Below are 21,219 nucleotides of genomic sequence, written 5' to 3'. Positions count from 1 at the left end.
CCAAGTCCCCTTACTGGCAACCCTCCGGGGTGTGGTGTGTGCTGCAGCAAGCTCTCCCTTCAGTATTTGGGGAGATCCTGCCCTGCTGCTGCCTGAGTGCACTGGAACAGGGAAAAGGCTCCTACCCCTCTCCCCAGGCAATGCAGGGCAGGGCGAAACCCTTTGTAGGAGCCTGGCTAGAAGGGCTCCATGCTATACTGGAAACCCGCACATGTGGTTCCAGCCAGGGCTGGGGCTGGGCTGACTAGCATAGCACACAATGGGCCACATTCTGGCCAGCACAGGCCCTTCCCAAATAGCACAAATACACACTGCAAAAGCAGCATTAGCATTCAGGTTCAAAGCAGCCAGGTGTCGGGGTAGGAGCAATCAGGACGGGAGAGGGGAAATGTGTGCAGGGGGCACTAGCAGGGCAGGGGATAGGCCTGTAAATATTCCAGCAACAGGGGGCTAGCTAAGAATCCCCTACCCAGACTGCGTGTTTCCCCTCCACCACCCCAGATGAAAAGGCTTAAAGCAGGTACCTCAGGCGCAAACAGTGATGTTCCCATGAGCTCACACAAATGGGCAAACTCTTGGTTTGTGAGGCCCGCTCCATATTTCACTTCTGGATCATTCTCCACGGCTAAGAAAAGGTTCCACAATCCTTCAGACTTTGCTCTGCCCTTAAAGAATGGAACAGCATGACACTTCGGGCATAATTCTGCTCTCAGATGTAAGGGGCCAGCTCCCTGCCCATAGGGACTCCCAAGGGGCATAGATGCAAGAAGGACAACCCGAAAATGCTGGGATCTCCTGAGCAGAGCTGAGGCCTGAATCTGCCTTTCCCATTCATCAACAGACAAACACGCAAAGCTGTGGGGAAGAAACGAGCTAAAGACTCAGCTTGGTGTTGGCCTATTGAAGTCAATGGAGTTATACCAGGGGTGAATTTCGTCCAATGGGTCTACGGAAACATCACTTGCAGCCTATAAGAAGAATAAATACTAAAGATAGTACAGAGATGGCTTTGAAGTGGAGAATGATTTGGACTTGAAGGGCTTGATTCTGCCCAGTTACATCAGCATAAATCAGGAGTAAGTCCTTTAAAGTCAATGGGGTGTGTGATCAGACTCAGGCCCCAAGGACAAATCTCCTAATGCCGAGGCCCTCTTGTATAAAAATGAAGATCACAGTTACACCGTAGTTATAGAAGTCCCTCCCTCAATCCTGCTTCCACAGCTCAAGAGATCAAACGCAGGAGACAGCTAGTGTGACATGTAATGGAAGACAGCGCCCGTTAGGTCAGGAACTGTGTTGGAACAAGGGCAGGTTAATACACACGACAGGATTTTGAGTGAGCAAGTCACTGAGATAATGCAGCCCAGACAACTGGGTCAGAAGCTGGGGCTGGCTCGTATCCACAAGGTGGGAGACACAATAGAGGGGCTACACCTACCAGAAGATGCCCAGGACAAATGTTTCTCTGAAAAATGCAGCTTTAGTCAGTCAGTTTATATGATGATGTGGGCTCTGGATTTACTGCCTCTCCCCAGGACTTCATTCCCAGCCCTGTAAACTTTCCCTAGGCTCTGGGAGTCCATCTGGTTCCCCACTTAAGTCATTGCCACCCATAATAAAGATTCTGCAGTCAGAATTGAACTGATGGTGTGCAAGCCAGACGAGGCTCCAGCTCCCCCTCTTACTGTACTGGATCTGTGGACTGACAGGAGCAGATAAGTGATTTGATCAGGAAAGTGCACAGCTCTGGCGCAGAGGCATCCTGGGTGCTGACCTTTACAGTCAATGTGCCATCTTACAGACCCATGCTTGGAGGCATTGTTACTTTAAGCAGAAGTATGACTTACCTTCAGCTCTTCTATAAGAGGATGTGGAGTCCATCTAGACTGTGAAACCTGATGATCTCTCAGAACCTGCTCAGCAGGATAGACATAGCTATCCATGAATCTCCTCAGCTTGTGGTAAAGATCCTGGGCTCTCCCAGGAAGGCCGTCAGGAGAAAGAATCAGATGAGCTTTGGAAGTGTGAGCTGGTGTGGAAGGTGCCATGGTGACATAGTTTCTCCTGGAGAATGCCCCATTCCTGGTCCAGGTACTGTAAGGTCTTGCTAAAGGTTTTGCAGCTGGACATTCTTTAAACACTCGAAATCCTTCTTTTGTAGCAAAGTCCCACGCTAAGTTGGCCATGAGCTCCGCCTGCTTTCCGCCACTTTCAGCTGCGGCTGAGCTTGCTTGTCCTGCGTGAAATGAAAGTGGTTAATAACCACCGTCTGCTTAGAGAGTCCACATGACAAAGTACAACAACGAAGGCCCAAAACACTAGCACGCACTAGCCCTTGGCGCTGGCGCTGCAGGATTATTTTATAAGGGATATGACAATGATATCACAGTTTCTCGGATTAAACACAAAGTCTATCAGCGCCCTGGCAAGTTGCCAACAGAGTCCCTAGTAGGGTAAAGTTTGAGCAGCCCAGGCCTAGGAGGACTAAGTGCCTAGATTCAGCCCTGAATTCCCCCGTGGGTGAGTCTGCAATGAGCAAAGCAAGGGGCACATTCTACAGCGGCGGGAAGAGCTGAGCCCAGGCAGAGGGACGCATTGGGCTGCAGTGAAGGAGGGGGGAAGGACACTATATAGGGCCCAGGGTGATTACGGATTCCTCTCTCAGCTTAACAGACTTGGCGGCATATTGTTTTGAATTGCGTCCATCCCTTTCCGTGGTTTCCCTGCGCCAGTGAACCAGCACGAACACCAGGTACTGGTACGAAGCTTTTAGCATATGTACCAAAGGCCTGGGCTTTGCTTCTGTGATTTCATGCAAAGCCTCAAAAATTTCTCCTCTTGTTCACAGATCCATCAACTGCAGCAGCAGTCACCCCACTTCCCTTCCTCCAAGGCACAGCAGGTCAGGCGTACTTTGAGCTGTGTTTCCTGGTCTTCGACTCGGCACGTGCTCCACTGATAACAGCGGGCCAGGTGCTGGGTATGGTTAATATTGCTCCCAAAGCTCTTCACAATATACATGCAGCCTCGCTGAAAACCAGCCAGCTCTGGGGTAGAGGGCAGCAATCAGGCATATACTAGTGCTCACCTACAGCAGCCCCGCCCAAAAACCACATCAGACCTTGCAATGCAGCAAAAAGCAACAGCTAATAAAACACACTGTTCTCTCCATCTTTGTGTTTGTTTGCAGAAACCACTGCTTTATTACAGATGGATATCTGAGCAAACACAGCCTGCTGCTTGGCATTCGAACTAGCCTCCATTCCAAAGTCTTCCAAGGTCTATGCAAGGGGAGGATTTGTTCTGTAATATTGTTGTGAGCTCTCTTTGAATCACAACCTTTTGCCCCTCTCCCACACCTCACAGACATTAAGGAATTAAGTCCCCCATCACTCCTCCGAGGAAGGGTACATTTTCAGGATGGCACCCTTTGGGCCTGAAACTGAAATGCAAGTGCAAATCAGAGTATCATCATCAAGGCAAATCCCAAAGGAACACAGCCTCGCAGACTGTGCCAAATCCGAGTGTGCGCCCCTCCAATTACATTCTTTTTGCAGGCGTAGGCTCTACTGGCATGGACTTTGACTATAAAAAGTGGGGGCAGTGCTCAGTCTGACTGTAAAGGTACCCCTGAGTGACTTGCCCATCACCACAAAGAGATTCGGATGCACAGCTGGGACTTGAACCCAGATCTCCTGATGTCCAGCTCTAAACTGCGGCCACAAGCAACCTTAGCCCTTCTAGAAAAACCTGCTACATTTGTCCTTCGATCCTGCCACACTGTGTAAGTCACTATTGCCTTCTACTGGCCAGAATTTCAGAGGGGCTCAAAATGTATAGTTATGATGCCCTCTAGAGGTACAATACTGCTACACAAGCTACTGTACTGACATCTGTAATTAAAGTCGGAGATCATTTCCCGGGCTAGTGGTTAAACACGACTACACTGGTACAGCACTGACATCTCTTCAGTGTGATTGTGGGTGGACAGTAAGAACATAAGAATGGCCATACTGGGTCAGACCAAAGGTCCACCCAGCCCAGTATCTTGTCTACTGACAGTGGCCAATGCCAGGTGCCCCAGAGGAAGTGAACCTAACAGGTAATGATCAAGTGATCTCTCTCCTGCCATCCATCTCCACCTTCTGACAAACAGAGGCTAGGAACACCATTCCTGTATGTGTGTTCATGTCACCCTCTAGTAGCTGCAGCATATAGAGGATAGATAAGCCTCCATCCTAATACATGTGGCATCAATTGAACATTCAGGGGCTGGCTTGTTTCATTCTCTCACCTGTGAGCGAGCGTTTGTACACACCCTGCAAGATCGCGGCCACTCTGAAAAAGGAAAAGGCCATGTAGAAATTCCAGTTCTCGATGGGTGGAATTCCCATGTGCCCACAATACATCTGAAAATACTCCTCTGCTGTGGGAATTCCCAACTGCATTACATCACAGTCCTTCAAACCTGAAAGAGAATCCGGCATAACCATGACTAGGCAGGCGGCATTCTCAAAGAGAGTCAGAGAGTTCTACGGATTCTGTTAGTTTCATGACTGGCACACATGCTCAGTGGATAAAGCAATGGCCTTTCTGCTCTCAGGTTCTAAACTCTGGTGTGTCTGAATCATAAGACCACCTATAACCAGGGACAAATTAGCTCTGGAGAGGCTCAGGACTAAGCTAAAATGAGGTGAAATTACCCTCTGCCTCTAACAGATACTTGAATTTACATTGGCAGAAGAAGACTGACAAGTCTCTATAGGGATTTGGTCTTTAGCAAGGCAGGCAGCATGTGATTGCAATATCTTTATCCCAAACCACTCTTCTTATAAAAAAAACAAAACCACTGCCAGTTATGGTGGTTTCTACTGAATCTGAGTACAAACAGAACTAACTTCCTAATTACTAATCACTAACTATTCTGAATGTGACCTGGGCAGTTTTGAATTTCATCAGGGGCCATTTTTCCTCTGTTAATCTTCTTCCTACTTGACGCAGCAGTAAATTTCTAATCTTTCTAATCTCTGGCTTTGCAATACCACTACTGGTGTGACTCTTTTTTATAAGCCTCTAATTTCATGGAGTTTATAAATGGGACAAAAATTCTTTTGGTCTGAAGCATGGCTCACAGAATTTCAGCCCGAAAGAAAAGATCTTTGCTTCAATCCATTTTTGCAGAAAATGACTTCCAGAATTTTAAGATGACTTTGGTTTTGATAAAGACAGGGCAGCAGGGATGGGGGAAGGAGGGGGGGATCAAAACCTTTTTTATTTTAAGTGGCATTTACAATCTGCAAACCAAGGTTTTCCTCAAATCTTTCATGCTGCTGTCCCCAACACCTGTATTTTCTAGTCCCATGTTGCTTTGGGGATAAATACAAAGACATCACATCACAAAGCAGAGTGGTGACAGTTGCTCTCTCAATGGTTCCGCAACCAGAACAATGACAGGAATACTGTGTTCACTTCTGGGCACCTTCATATTAAAAGGATACTGACAAACAGAAGGAAGTTCAAAGAACAGTAACAAAAAATGTTAGGGGGTTGGAAGGATTGAGTACTGAGAAGATTAGAAGGGCTAAATATTTTCAGCGAGGCTAAGCAATTGGACACAAGAATCAACTACACATATCTGAAGATGTCAACACCAAGGAGAGAAGAGGATTCTTTAGGGAGGCAAGAAAAGGTAGAGGTGGGAGTGATGGGATGAGACAAGAAAGGGAGCCCTTGTCTGAAGCATTGAGTCAAATTTCCAGCTGAGCACCCTTCACAATGTCCTGGCAGTTTCTAAACAATGTTTCCCAGCTCTTTATTTGTAAAACGTTCAAAATAGGAAGCAAATTGTGTGTTCCCCAGGAGGACACATTGTACCTTTCAATATATCAAAGTGAGAAGGCAGATAGTGGGCCATGCAGTTGTACGCCACATCTGAGATGGGATCTCCTAAGGTGGAAAGTTCCCAGTCGAGGACAGCAAGGACTTCTGGACTCTCTGGATGAAAAATCAGGTTATCCAGCCTGGATCAGAAAGGGGAAGGGTTTAGATAAGTCCTAAGAGAAAAAACACTCATCAGAGGGAGATGCTTTCCTGACAATCGCTTAGTTTCAGTTAAACAAGTGACCTGGAACTCTGTGCTAGCTGGGGGATCGATTCCCTATCACTAGCTCCCTTGGGAGGGCTGTGGAAGCGGAGAGCTCAGCTCTGGAAAGTGATGGACAGAAGAGGCTTATGTTGTTCAACCTTCTGGCTGGTTAACTGTGAACTGACATGTGGTTTAAAAAATAAACAAGACAGTTTAGGATCTCAGATTATTAACAGAAACTATGGTAAGTGCCAACTGAAAAATGACAGACTTCAGGTCAATTTCAAAATGGATTTATTGGTCACTTTAAGCCAACACTTGTCATTTATTATTGATTCAAGATCCCAAACTGTTGTCTGCTGACTTTTTGTGTGGTGTAGAGGCTTCCAAGAGTTTGCACAGAGGTTGGCTATGATATGGGGGTGTGAAAGGCTCCTGCTGAGATGCAAAGAACGCATTCACTCCACTCCCAAATAGGAGTTTTATTGATGAAGGAAACTGTAATGCTTCATGCCTGGATGAGTTAGTGATCTGCCATTTGGATCCATCATGCAGCATCAGAAATGCAAAGGAAGAGCCATGAGCTCCCCTAATCCAGGTCCTTGCCAGGCAAGCGAATGAGAGCTGTCTGCAAGGCTGGATGGGAACATCCAAGAGGTATAATTAGTCACAATGGGATGATATTAAGACAGGGGAGAGTCGGACAGATTAGACTAGGATACTCTACTGGAGGGGAAAGGTAGGAGCAGAGCAGTCAGGTCATTGCTGCTTATTTATTTATAGACTGCATGCCACTTCCCAGGCACTTAGAACTAGGAACGATTTAGAGGGGCCAATCCTGCCCTGGCTCCCAGGGCACAGACTACATGGGAGATAACAGGTCCTTTCCAGCCCTAATTTCTACAGGTTAGAGGAGCAGCTCCTATAGTTGGATTGTAAGCTCTTTGGGGCTTTGTTCTGAGTTTGTACAGAGTCAAGCACAAGGGGTTCTGGTCCATGACTAGGGCTCCTAAGCACTACGGTAATACAAATAATAAATAACAATAATTGTTCAGCCAGTAGATTGAAGTATTACAGAGAGATAGCTGTGTCATGCTCCAGCAGACGGCAGCGGTGCACAGATCTGCAAGCCAGCCTATCCCCTTTGACCTTTTAAAGAGACAAATGTAGTTCATGCTCCAGGCAATTTTTTTAGCTCATGATGAAAGTAGTTCTCACCAGTCAGAATTTTGACCTCCCCACCTGCATCCATCGTATTACTGAAGGGTGATCTCCTTTGTAATACTGTGGCATTAGCTCACCGGCTGCCAGACAGGCAAGGCTCCATCAGAAACACGAATCTAGTTAAACTCTCACTATTTTACACTTCACATCACAAGGTTCTTTCTCTCACTGCTAAGAGTGAGGCAGAAAATATCATATAATCCCCAATGTTATGTCTCAATTAAGCTGAGATCAGCAATGGTGCCGCTTTGCAGTGGCTGGGTCCGAAAGAGAATCCAAACTGCTGATCCAAAAGCAAAGCTGGGACTAGAACCCAGGTGTCCTGACTTCTAGTTCCCTACTCTAAACTACTAGATTACACTCCTCTGCACCAGAACGCACACTGCTTTAATCTGCTACAAATGCACTAGGCAGATGCAATGGGGAGTGAAATGCTGCATGGAGCTCTTGTGAGCTCTCAGAACAGAACTGCTGAACAGAGCAGTGCTGCAGCTTCCTTTTCAAATATCATTGGAGCATAGTGCTGGGGGGTTCTCGGAGATCCCCCTTTCTTCCTCCCTAGGTTACACAGAGTGCCTTGTCCAAATGGGTGCTGGCAGACAGCTAGTACCTGAAATCTCCATGCACAACTGTGGTCTTCTGGTTCCCTGGGAGATGCAATGGGAGCCACTCAATGAGTCTCTCCATGGCAGGAATAGGGTGGGTTTCTGTGGCTCGATACTGCTTCGTCCAGGTTTGAACTTGCCGTTGAACATAGTTACCTAAAGCCAAGGGAATTAAGTCTCCAAATAAGTTCCAAATAAAAGGAGGCCTCTGAAAATAACCACAAAAGAGCTGCATCTGGAAACAGTCTAACCGCCAAAAACAAAGCCAGTCTCCGTCCAACCAGACAAATGTACACTTCTCCAAGAGAGCGTTTTGCTGCAGCCATGGGCCACAATCAGTCCCAGAATAATTGGGCAGAACTCCCAGCAGCCCAGGAGATTCGCCTGCTTCTGCTCAGGCTGCCTTTGGTCCTGTAAGTCTGGTGAAGCAGAAATAGCCGTCACCTTTTTTACACCTGGCAGCTTTAAGGAGCAGGACAGGTAGAGCATCATGTAGATTGGCTTATGATGAGATAGTCACCCAAGTCACGTTTTGTTGCTGTCTCAAGAAGGGAGTCTCCTCCTGTACTACAGGCACTCCCCTGGTTTGGGTTAAGGACCCAATCTGTTCTCTATCTGGGCACTGCATCGTTTCCTGGCAGGGGAATGGATTAGATATTCCAACTGGTTACAAATAACTGGGATCCTAAACAAAAACTATAATTCCAACAAAGGCCAAATCCCGGCGCAGCTGCTCAGCAGGACCCCTCTGCCCCCAGAGGCGGCTCTGCAGGAGGTACTGTTGAACCTCTGGGGCAGGATCTGAGGGAGCCCAGTCACGATGATAGCAAACAAATTACTGGCAGGAAGGGCCAATGGGAGGAAGTTCTGGGGACTACTTCCAACAAACACTGACTCCTGGAGGATCCCAAGCCACTGTTCCATGCACCCTTGACTGGCCTGAGGATCCGTCATGCTGCTGGACAGCTCCCCTTCCCCACCACTGCCCTAAGGATTTGGCCTTATGTGACCACACCCCTTTAAAAACTAACACACAGGAAGAGTATGACAGCAGATTTCCTTCTCACCATGCTTCCCATAATCCTCCAGTCCAGCCGCTTTGAGGTCTACTCTATGGATTTTACAGAGGACTTTGTTCATAGCCGTGTAAATAGCCCTCCGCTGGCCAGGGTCCAGGCCAGGAAGAGAGGGGTCCTTGTAGATGTGGCCAGTGCAGTATTCCATCAGATAGAATGGGGTGCCAATGATACTAGAATGACAGAATTGATACAACTGTATTTCAGTGACAGGCCTCAGAGATGAGTGGAATATTCCTGCATCTATTGCATCAGTGTATAGAAGTTATTTCCAAGTCTGAACATGCTCTAATTCTCGGATTTGTTCTGTGCAGAGCACAGTGTTTATGCCTAACGAACAAAAATCAGAATAGTTATAATAAATAACGACAGAACTCAGTTAACCATTATAACCATCTGATGTAAATATCAATACAAAACAAAAGTGCAATTAAGGTTAGAAACGTGATTATGTAAAAATAATGCCTTTCTCAACAGAGGGGCTGACTTTAGGATCAGAAGCCAGTTTGTGCTACTGTTTACACCTATTAGTCTTGCAAAATCAGCACAGCAATGGGAGAGGGAGACGGATTCTATTCCTTTTTATGCAAGAGCCTGTAAGAATTGTTAACCAAAGTTCCAGTTGCAGAATCTTTGTTGATGATGATGATGCAAAAGCCAGAAAGAACTCAGCTTTAGCTCTCCGGGCGAGTTTGCAGGTCTGGCAGGTAGAAGAATCATCTTGTTACTTGGAACCTGAGCATATATGATCTGGAACCATACAGGGAGTGCCATTCTGCCATTTTTGCAGTCTCCTTTCAGAGCGTAAGAGCGATTTTAATTAATTGCAAAAATAAAATACTCAAGACACACCCAAAACAAGCTGAATAATAATATGTTATGGTGCTTTGCACTTCTATAACCTCTTTCATCTGGAGAATTCAAAGTGCTTCACAATAATTATCAGTTAAGCCACAAAAGCCCTTTGTGAGGTAAGGACAAGGGATACACAGGTGAAGCGTCATCCACCACTGAATTACAGCAACTTCCAGGGCAGATCATGGCAGCTGTTTAACAGCACCTAGCACTGCTATAGAATAGTTTAGAGTGGGAAACAAAATTCATATACCCAGCTGGCAGGCAGAATGGAATTATCTGAGTGGAAATTGGGTCAGAACACCTAGGTTAACACCACTATTTTTGCAAAAAGTGCCAGGGGATCATTAGAGGCCAGAAACAGGCAGGACCATCCAAAACACAAATGCCCAATATTTCAGCATATCTGCAGTAAGACATTCTCCACTGGCCACACAAACTGTGCCTTTTACCTGTCTCCTCCACAAACAGCCAAGACAGGGGTCCTTCCTCCTGGGTTGGTTTCAACACTTCTTCACAGGTCTGACACGGTCACTGAAGTTACTGCACCTTTGCTGCTTCTTTCCACATGAACAGTTCTATCTATCTAACGAGGCTTTTCTACGGCTTCTGTCACCTTTGAGTCTGACAGCTGCCTCCTCCTCTGCTCTGCTATAAACTGGGAGTGGAAGTGTCTAACAACTGTCACTTACTTTTGAGGCAAATGGGAAAAAAAAAATCACCTTGAATCTTCACAGAGTGTGAGCACTTTAGGAACAGGAACTCTGGCCTCAGCAAGAGCCTTCAGTACCCTGCCAGGACAAGCAACCCAGAGAGACTTTGTCAGGAGAGAAAGAATTGATCATTTTTTGCTTGCCATATTGGTGGTGTTAAAAAAGGTGCTGTTCTTGATCTTTAAAATACGATCGTAACATACTAGATCAGTGGTTCTCCCTTTTGTACTGGTGACCCCTTTCACACAGCAAGCCTGAGTACAACTCCCCCCTTATTAATTAAAACACTATTTTTATATTTATCACTATTAAATGCTGGAGACGAAGCGGGGCTTGGGGGTGGAGGCTTTCAGCTCACGACCCCCCACATAATAACCTCGTGACCCCCTGAAGGTTCACGACCCCCAGTTTGAGAACCCTGGTGCTAGATGGACATATAGAAATGGAATCATGCTATTAATGTAATATTTAGCATTCATCCCCACTTTATTACTGGCTTACATGTATACAACACCTGTCACCTAGCAGGATCTCAAAGCACTTTAACATACACACAGAGAGGAATCACTTCCTCCACCATTGAAATGCAGCCACCTCTGGGGTGGAGCATAACTGTTTAAAAGCACACAACATTACCTAAACAATATTTTACAATTCCCTGTCTAACTTGTGAAGTGTATATATGTGCCACTGCCCCTCTGCTGGACAGAATGTCAGACTTGCCAAGTATGTCACCCTTTAGAGGCCAGAGGCTATACGTCTTAATACTACTATGGCTACAGGAGATTCTCCTTCACATCAAGTAGGGATGGGGCGAGACCTGTGGTCTATTCCTGATGAGGACTGTGAAATCTAGACATCCACAGAATCATCATAAAGTGGAGGCATCTTGTGTCCTACTGAAGCTGCAGGGTGAGTTTAACCAGACAGTCTACTTCCAACAAGAGTAATTACATTCTAAGTCAAAGAGGCTACCACCCCACAAAGCTTGCAATGTACACTCTTACAGCTCGAATTAGCAGGAGCTCAGTTTTATGCATCATCGTAAAGGAGGCACCACCTGCAGCACGGTGCCTTGCAACACCATGCTGATTCACGGGTGCAGTATTAACGCCGACTGAACCTCTTGAATCACACGCAGCACTTCCTTAATGTGCGAAGAGGAATATGCCTGTCACATATACTACGAAAAAGGATCTCTTTCCTTTATGTGCCCTAAGCCTGCCCGTTTCCTACTGACAGCTACTCTCGTGGAGCAGGGCTTGGAATAGAAAAGGTGAGACTGGAAAACAGCACTGTCTACAGGATGTGCACATTTGGAATTGTGTTACAATAATCAGAGAGCACCTATGTTGGCCAGCCAGAACTGGGAACGATTCTGTAGCACACTGTGCCTTTTCACCTGTACTCTCTCTCCACAGCATGAGCAGATGGAAGTAGGCTGCCAGGAGGTTTCTTCCTCAGGACTAAGTTACGATCCCCAAACTTGATATAGTAAGTGGGGTTAGATTGTCCATGACTGAACTGTCGTAATATCAGAGGACCTGAAAGTTTGAAAAGGGATGATCAATGAAGAGAAAAGTACAGGAACTGAAATTATTTCTCATCTCTTTCCCATGTTTTATTTTACTCTAAAATGGACAGAGCTAAAGACTGTCATTTGCATCAGCAGAAGACTGAGGACTGCCCCATTATTATGGAATCAGTATGGGGCCCTATTGAGTGACAGTGGTCACTCCTGGATGGCAGAGGGCCAGAAATCTGCTTGACTTTTGCTCTGTATTTTTTGCCCAGCGCTCCTCCCCCGCTCCTCCCATCAGGAAGTTCTAAGCCCAGGTTGTTTCCCAGAGCAAGGGAATGGAGCTATTATTCTGCATTAATAAGAGCTGAACACTGCAAAGTGTAGAGCTCGCTACAATCATTTGGGCCTTTGTCACTGAAGACTGGATCACTGCAATAAGTTCTGAATGTGGGAGGAACATCTGAAGACCATTTGGAAACTGCAGCTAGTACAGAACGCAGCTGTTTGCTTGAGGCTTAAAGCCCTCTGCCTTGTATCCAGAAAAGCAAGCTAGAAGCTCCTTTCACATGCCATTCCTGCTCTAAGGGCTTTATCCGGAAAAGTACTGAGCACACTGGCCCTGATCCAGCAAAACACTCACATATATAAATAACTTTGAGTAGGTGCATAATTTCAATGAAGGCAGTAGGATTACTCACACGCTCAAAGTTAAGCACATTCTTACTGGTTTGGGGACAGAATACTCTGCACTTTGCAGGTTCCCTTGTTCAGGGATTTCCCTACTTTGTCATTCCATTTAGCCATATTCCCCTTACAGGCTCAGCCATCCCTTCTTCTCTAGTCATCTATAGTAGTACCAGCACGATTCCTACATCAAAGGGGACAATCAGACATTTCTATGGCTACTCCAGACCCAGTCTTTAGCGATAGGAGAGTGAGGACCACACAGCTCTGCACTGCTCCAGTCCCAGAACAGACAGGGTCAGCTCCTCAGCACAGAGGTGTGAGCTTGCTTGTGAACTTTGATCCTCTCACCTGGCAGCACATTTGGCTCCCAGCCTTAATTCACTAACATACTCCACTAGTATTTCAACTATTAATTAGTAGTCATCTGATCAATCTGATCTTGTAATCTGCAGTAACTGCTGACAGCATGAATTATTCTCCAATTTAAAGTGCAGTCAGCTAGAAAAGTGACTGTAAAAATGGTCCCTTCTGGCTCAGCAGATCTGCTCCTTGTGCATTTTCAGAGTCAGAGCTGCTGATTTTAATGATGAAAATCATTTTTTACTGCATTTTATTCCTGCAGAGCTGACATGTAAGAGGGATTCTATTCTGTCTCCTTCATCAACAGAATTGTTCACTAATGTGTATTTTCAAAATCTTTCTTACGGGTAACAATATATGAGCTGAAAAGACCTCAGTTTGGCACTTTGATCGCAGGGTCTGATTGCAGTTAGAAAATCATCCTTTTTTCTTGTAAACTGTACACATATGATCTGCAGTCTTTGACAGTTAGGTTTCAGAATACCATATAAATGCACTTCAATATCATTTACGTAACACTGGTGTCTTTGTTTGACTAATACAGCATATTACATATTATACAAAGTGTGACCCACAAGGGCATAGCTTCTAAGTCAATGGTACAATTTCTTTAATATTGCAGCCCCTCTCCTGGCTTGAAATAGAGGTGAGATTCTGGAAATCTAATGGCAGAAGGAAGAAGCAAAGTTGAATATTGGTTTTGCACCAGTTACAACTAGATCCAAGGAACTTGGACTATCTTAAGGTTTTAAAAATACTGCTTTTTAAAATCCAAACCAATACAGAGCTTTAAAAAAGTGTCAGGTGTGGTTCAGACACGCAAATGCTAGGATTCTGGATTTCTGTAAACTGGTCCTCCAAGCCCTACTCAAAAGGATAATTGTCAAGCAGCAGAAATTCAACATATAAAGTTTTTCAAGCCTAATGTCAAAAGAAATATTTTCATTATTTGTTTTTAAATTTAAAGGTGGGGTTTTTTTAGAAATTTAGTTAAATATTACCCATGCAATGCTTGCCATCCAAAAGTTGCACAACTGTGCTAGTGCAAGAAAACACAGAAATGAAACTGACTAGAAACCAAAGCAAAGTTAACTGGTCTATTTTCATTGTCCAAGCAGAAGGAAGTATGCAAGTAAACAAATAGCATGAATAATGAAAAGGAAACTAGATGTGTTGAATTCTCTCTCTTTAAATAATCTTAGTAGTTATTAATAGTCCAGATATGGTACTTTCTTGTATTGAAACATGACTTTGAATCTGACATTGTTGCTTTAAAACTTGACCTAATCCAATACTTTAATTTCTAGACTTTTTAGACGATGAGGTGTTTACATTGTGGTCCTAAATGGCTATGTAATACCTGTGTGCCTGAGGCAGCAGCTGGAGTCTCCTGGCAGAGAAGTGACCTCCTGCCAGGGAGCATCATTCACTGGCTTTTACCAATTTTACAAGTGTTGGAGAAGAACCACTATAAACAACAAATGCCTTTTAAGAAAGATGCAATGTCTAGAAGCTTTTGGTCAGGGAGCACAATGCTATACAATACAGATACTCACTGTATAGGCAGATGCATGGGCATAGAATTCAGCATAGTCACAGAGTAGGTTTTCCTCTAACTATCCAGGTAAATACCAATAACAATGTTTTAAACAGCCTAGCATTTCACAAAGAGCTTGGAAAGGTACCTAAACCATGAGAGTGGCTTTGCAGTAGTTGATACTATTAATATTTTTAAAAGTCTTTTTGTCTTATGCTGGAAAGAGCCAACAGACCCAGAATATGTGACTTTAAAGTTGTAAAGTATAAAAGAGCTAAAATACCGGTTGTCTGGCCACCTAGGACCTCTTCCAGGTACTTCTGTAGGGGACCTTTTGGAATTTCCATTGTTGGTCTCACTAAGCGAGTCTGTGGAACAAATCCTCGCAAAGGGAAGCCCAAGCAGGTTTCTAACTCTTTGAGAGCTGCTTCTGGGTCATCAACCTGATACCAGCGAGAAAAAGTTGTATGATAAATAGCTAATAAGATTCTGATCTCTTGGCAAAGACAGGGCTCTGCATCCTTGTGACTGCTCTGTAGCATCTCCCATGACACTATACCGAAGGTAGCACCAACACTGCCTTCCCTCTCCTGATCTAAGCAGCTACATTTTGCCTGGTTTCTGTCCAAGGGGAAGGGGAAGCAATTCCAATGGGGAGAGGATGATCGTATTGCAAGCACAGGCTGTGATCACAGTGGGACAGGCAGAGGGAGGTCAGAACTCAGTCCATCAAGGAGTCCCTTCCTTACCCTTCCACCTCCTCACCATGGTTTGGAAGTTAGCCAACCCCAGGTGACATGTACATGAGGCTTATCTAGCTTCCACAGGGCTAGTTAATGAAGCCTCACAACCCCATGTTTGGCAGGTGTCATTACTACTGTTTAACAGATGGAGAACCGAGGTGCACGGGGAGGGAGGAGTGACTTGCCCAAGGCCCACAGGGAGTTGGTGGCAGAGCTGGACATGGAACCCTGCAATCTTGGCATCCACAATTACCCCTGCATTAACCCTGTGGTTATTTGGCTTACTGGTGTCATGCAGGACAATGGACATGTTCAATGAGTGAAGCATGGCAATCTGTATCGAATGCCACTGTGTGAAAATATTAAACACATTCATGTCAAATGCAGAATTTGGATTTAGAAACCAAACCAAAATATTTAAGACAATAAATGTTCTACCAACTGTCCCCATGCACCCCTGAGGGTGCTGCTTTGTACCTTCACTGTGTTAATGCCAAGCTGCGCGGCTGCTTTCAAGTTCTGCCCAATATCATCAAGGAAGATGGATTCCTTTGGCTGAACGCCCAAGCGCTCCAAGCATAACGTGTAGATACGAGGGTCTGGTTTGCATATCCCTTCCCGGCAAGATTCAATTACCTATGACAACATACGATCAAGACAGGTATGCACAAGGCCATTGTAATTCTCGTTCATGAATATCATGAATATCATGAATATCAGGACACGGAGGACACAAGTATTAATGAGCGTGTGACTAACATGCAGTGCAATAAATGAAACAAAGGACCACAAGACTGCTGCACACACCTAAACAGTGGTAGAGCGGGACTGGTAGAGAGGCTATGACCTAATCTGATGAATCATTGTTCTGCAGACATATTGCCTCAGCTGTGATCTGGTCAGATCAACCAAGCTAAGCAGGGTCAAGACAGTACTTGGATGGGAGGCCTTCAGGGAATCCTCATGGTGCAAGTGACTCCATAGGTGGCACTCTGTCCCTAGTCAGTACTACACTAATCGTTTGATATTGTGCTAAAGGCGGGCTGAACTGCTGGAAGTGTCATCTTGCAGCTGAAATGCAAAACTGCGGTCTTGACTGTTATGCTCATCAGCAATCCCTAATCAATTTTCACAATAGTAAAGACGTTAACCCCAATGTCCTGTCCAAATTCCAATTTCGGGAAGTACATACTGTCTCCATAAACACTGCACTTACCACGGGATACTGCACTTACAACGGGATACAATATTAGCTTAGAAACCACATTGATGGGCACTTTAAAAAGAGAAATATCTAAAATACAGACATTTTCCTTAATTTCCTGTCCTAAATTATTGCGTAATATTGCTGTGCATTGTTAAACAGCAACCACATTCCAGAGGGGATGACATTTCACTGCTAGGCGTGTCCTATATACAGGGTATGTAGCTATTAAAACACTTTGAGAATGCTTTGAGATGAAAGATGCCTTTATTATAATAATAATATATTATCTTAATAGATACTGATTTTTCTAGTAAAACACATACAAGGAAAGGTGAATAGAAAATGATCCAACATCCAGATGTTAACAGGATGACTTTAAACAGCCATAACTTTTAAAAACATAGATCTGATTTTCTTCATGTATGAATTGTTTTTCCTTCCTCAGTGAGGGCTATAAAACAAGCCTAAGTTATGAGTGAACTTCTGGAGTTCTGTCAGTGCAAAAATGTGAGTTGGCATATATAGGAAAAGTGTATTGTTAAAAAAAGAAATTCTTTCCTTACAAAACATCCTAGTGGACTGAAATCCACAGAATTGTACAGTTTTGATTTCCTTTTCCCCTCTGCTATTTGCTTCAGTGTTGCGTGTCACTCAGCCAGGCCTGTGACACTATATTTACATGTTTATGAAGTCAGTTTCACAGTCTGGGTCTCCTCATATACTGTAGTTGGGATTCAACACATACATAGAAAGAATTCTACTCATGGTAGATTTTGTGAAATCGTGTAAAATAAAACTTAAATTGTGTCCAGACTATAAACTGATATGGTCTCTAAATCTAGGTGCAGCAATGACTGTTCCCACACTTAATATGCAAAACGAATTGACACCTGGTGACTAAAGCAAATGCAAGGAAACTGGGAGTATAGTTTCCTGTATAGTTTCGAACGTGCTGAAAACTCAGCCAGATTTAAAATAACTGATCAGCAAAAAAGAATTATTATTAACTTATGTTTAAAAAGAAAAGCCCCAAAGTAAATATACATTTTACCTATCTATGAAGTGAACATGTACACAACTGGCTATCTGAGAGTTGAAGATGAAGCTATTGTGTCTGGAGCATTCAATGACGGAAGATTCCACTGAGCAGTAGAGGAAAGGTTAATCATTTCATATAGAACAGACTTAAAGTCTGAACATCAAAGGTTTCAGACTTCACAATGCTGTTCACATTCCTTGCTCACGCTTAGCATCTGTGTTCATATACAGCACAGGAGAGAGAACATTCACTGAAGACAGCCAAAATACTTTACTTTAAAATCCATCCCTCTTGATAAGTCCATGGCAGAGCGAAAAGCTCCCCCGACTAGATTTAAGCTTAGATTCTGGAGCATGAGGTGGCAGCGTTCCAGAAATAAATAAAATATAAATAGCTTGCTGAATCAGCACCAGCTTGCCTCGTTCAACCTCTGATAAGACCAAAGGCTTGCCCCTGTGTCCCTGGCCAAAATTTTCACTCCTCTCTCCAATTGTTGAGATGGCTATCTGCCTGGCTGCTGTCCACCTCTCCAGATATGACAGCATTTCAGTGGGGCCGTCTGTATGCAGTGTGTGAAGTACTCTCTGGGACCCTTTGAGATGAACAGAGCTTTGGAACTGTTAGAGCATTCCATCTTCTAAGCCTTTTACAGGCATTATTAGATATGTAATACACTAGCTAATTGTTGGCCTCTTTGTAATGAATCCACTAAATGCACAGGTGGCTGGAGCTCACTCTAACCCTTGCTATGGGCTAGTCACTAGAGGGAGGTGCAGCTGAAGACACACCATGTGTTACACTAACACACTATATTACTGTTCTACTATCTTTAATTTGGACCTGCACTTAGAGAATTCTGCTGAGTGCTTTTTATAAATCTAGCTACATAAATGCATTTTTTAATCTGTTCAGGCTTACCACGTCAAACTGGTTTCGGTCTAGGGGCAAAAAGCTCACCCCACTGTGAAGGTAGAAGTTGTTGCTTAGAACAGCTGTCTTAAGACCTTCTGCCCGGATACACTCTAATGCTTCAGTCATAATGGGGAGCTGTTTTGATATCTGACTACTGGTTAGGTCAGACAGAAAGGAATCCACTGGAACAGAGAAGTTTGCCTAAGAAACAAGAGAAACCCCAACAATGATCAGCAGCAGCAAACGGAAGAAAATGTGAAACTTTGTGCATAGCCTGAGACTGGCTGATCATTTTAGCTTATTGCCCCACTTCCTCCTCTAACAGGAGGCAGTCAGCCTAGCTCTCCAGCTAAACTGCTCAAACACAATAAATAAAAGTTCCTTAGGTTACTAATTCTACGAAGGAAGGAAATGAAGAGTTGAGTGTTAAAGGGATGACCCTGGGGAAGAGAAACAACTAGAGACCCTTATTTATTTATAGTGCGCTTCCACCATAGCATCAGGGCGGATCACAAATAAAGCCATTCATTACAACTCAGCAATCAAAAAAAGAGCCTTCCTTTTAGACTGATCTGTTTGACAAAGGCTTGGTTGAAAAGCTGAACCTTGCTCCACTACAGATGGAGTATGTTAGCTTCTGGAGCATGGTGCAAGTTCCACTGAAGCTACAGACGCTCCACCAAGAAAGTTGCTTCTATCCATTAAGAACGTCCCTCGAGGCACTATCAGCAAAAGTCAGTCTCTGCCACCTGGATGATGCCTAAGGAAGGAGGTGATCTTTTTGCTGAGGAGCCTCTGCTTCTCTTCTCTCCCTGCTGACCCTTCATCAGAGGCGGATATCACACATCTACAATAGCTCTCATGGCACTGGAAGTGGAAAAACTAAGAAAAAAAGAGCTATGACGCAAGGAAGGCAGAAGGGAGGGGACCAGGTTAAGGCAGCCTCTGCTAAAGTAACAGAATAATGACTGCAGTGTAAAAATCTAGATAGGCAGATAGACAGCTATGTCTCTTTAACGCATGTGAAGATGCTATCGGAAAGTGCATTGTGGACAGAAAAGTCCACACCTGCCCCAGCACTATACATGAAGCAGCAGTGGAAGCAGTAGCAGAACCTTCTACAGACAGGACTCTTTTAAAAATTATCTTTTGTTAGCTCTATGCTTTCTATACAGTTTAATGGATCTGCACGAAACCCCATTCTCCTGTGAGGAGTCAGCGAGAATCAAGCAGGAAAGCTGGGAGCTTGGCTTACAATCTCAGAGCACTGCTGTCCAAATTCATGCAAGAACTCCACTGATGTCAGCTCCCCTCTCATGTACCTCAGCCAGGGCCTGTTCTCCCCTCCAGATATTAAGGCTTGTTTGATTGTGCCAGGTGGAATACGATTCCGCACCTCCCATTCTAAATAAAGGAAGGTAGCAGAGTGAGGAGACAGCACTTATAACGTTGTCAGGAGTGGGAAAGCCCTAATGGATAAGGCTGTAATTCTGTCACGGAGGTTGCGGAAGTCACAGATTCCGTGACCTCAGGCTGGCCCCAGGGAACGCCGGAGCAGCGGTCCCGGGGCCAGCTGCACCAGCCACTGCGCAGGTGACGTCGGGCAGCTGGCCCGGGGAGTGCCCGAGCATCGGGTGCCTGGGAGTAGTTAGCCCCCGTGGCCAATGCAGGGGCTAGCCATCAGAAGCAGTGGCGCCCTGGGGCCCCAAGAGCTGTTAAGTTTTACTCAGAGGTATTTATATACTAAAAGTCATGGACAGGTCATGGGCCGTCAATTTTCATTTATTTCCTGTGACCTGTCCGTGACTTTTACTAAAAATACCAGTGACTAAATCTTAGCCTTACTAATGGAACTGAAATCCCTCAAGACTAGTTGGCATTACTATAAAGTCTAGCACAGAAAAGGCAATATTAGCATTCAGGAAAGGTGCTGAACTGACAACCCGGGTGTCTGATGTCCTCTATGCACCCACAGAAGAGATACAGTAACAGTTTCCCCCAAGCCGTCCTGCCAATGTGCCTCAATCCTGTACTAGAGGGTAAAAGGATTAGTTCATTTTCATAGAGTAGTCGGAAGCACTACAGGACAGTTTAATCTTCACCCCCCCCAAACCCTTGACCTCCCACCTGCAAATGCCAACAAGATTGCCAACTATGTCAACTTTAATAGTTTTGATGATGTGTATGAGTGTTCACTGGGAATTGGAACCACCACCATCATGTCATGTAAGTCCCCAAAGAGGAAGTAAAGTTGACCATCACTGTATTGGAAACACCAATAAGAGTTATAAATAAATGTGAAATATACTTATATTAAATGCACGAAAAGGTCACTAGTCAGCTACTCCAGTCAACATGTCCAGTCAAAAATACTCACCTACAGCCATCCGGTAAGGTGAAGGGAGAAGAACTCCCCCCATGTCAAAGATTACAGCTTTATAGAGACTTGATCCAGAATGCCTCCACTGTACCAAACTTGGAGGTTTGTATCGTACGTGCTTTAGGATTCCTGATGTTCTGGCACATTGGATATAAGAGGCTTGGATAAACCTCCTAAGGCCCATTCTGCAAAACTCTGTGTGGGGAAGGGAATGTTTTAGAGACATATATTTAGGGTTCTCTGGCTTCTTCTTCAGATTATAAGTAGTTGCACT

General features: G+C 44.6%; 1 protein-coding gene across 6 annotated transcripts in view; it reads right to left on the bottom strand.

Moving 5' to 3' along the window:
- ACAD10 (acyl-CoA dehydrogenase family member 10) overlaps window positions 1-21,219 on the bottom strand; it is a 30,688-nt gene that overhangs the window by 8,537 nt on the left and 932 nt on the right. For 2 of the 6 annotated variants that reach the window (XM_037878545.2, XM_043530027.1), the window contains exons 2-14: window positions 20,943-21,140; window positions 19,821-19,969; window positions 18,572-18,766; window positions 15,885-16,043; window positions 14,948-15,107; window positions 11,961-12,102; window positions 10,568-10,636; window positions 8,982-9,163; window positions 7,920-8,070; window positions 5,875-6,020; window positions 4,295-4,468; window positions 1,848-2,236; window positions 525-665 (exon numbers count right to left, since the gene is read on the bottom strand). In XM_037878545.2, coding sequence (XP_037734473.1) covers window positions 525-665; window positions 1,848-2,236; window positions 4,295-4,468; window positions 5,875-6,020; window positions 7,920-8,070; window positions 8,982-9,163; window positions 10,568-10,636; window positions 11,961-12,102; window positions 14,948-15,107; window positions 15,885-16,043; window positions 18,572-18,766; window positions 19,821-19,969; window positions 20,943-21,129 — 2,244 coding nt within the window. In that variant the 5' untranslated portion in view covers window positions 21,130-21,140. Of the gene's footprint in view, window positions 1-524; window positions 666-1,847; window positions 2,237-4,294; window positions 4,469-5,874; window positions 6,021-7,919; window positions 8,071-8,981; window positions 9,164-10,567; window positions 10,637-11,960; window positions 12,103-14,947; window positions 15,108-15,884; window positions 16,044-18,571; window positions 18,767-19,820; window positions 19,970-20,942; window positions 21,142-21,219 lie in introns of those variants that run through there. The other 4 variants (XM_037878546.2, XM_037878548.2, XM_037878547.2 and 1 more) reach the window with 4 other exon arrangements.

The sequence above is a fragment of the Chelonia mydas genome, chromosome 15, assembly GCF_015237465.2.
Source record: "Chelonia mydas isolate rCheMyd1 chromosome 15, rCheMyd1.pri.v2, whole genome shotgun sequence".
Lineage (NCBI taxonomy): Eukaryota > Metazoa > Chordata > Testudines > Cheloniidae > Chelonia > Chelonia mydas.
Note: the sequence above shows the minus strand (reverse complement) of the source record. Positions and strands in the feature narration are given on the sequence as shown.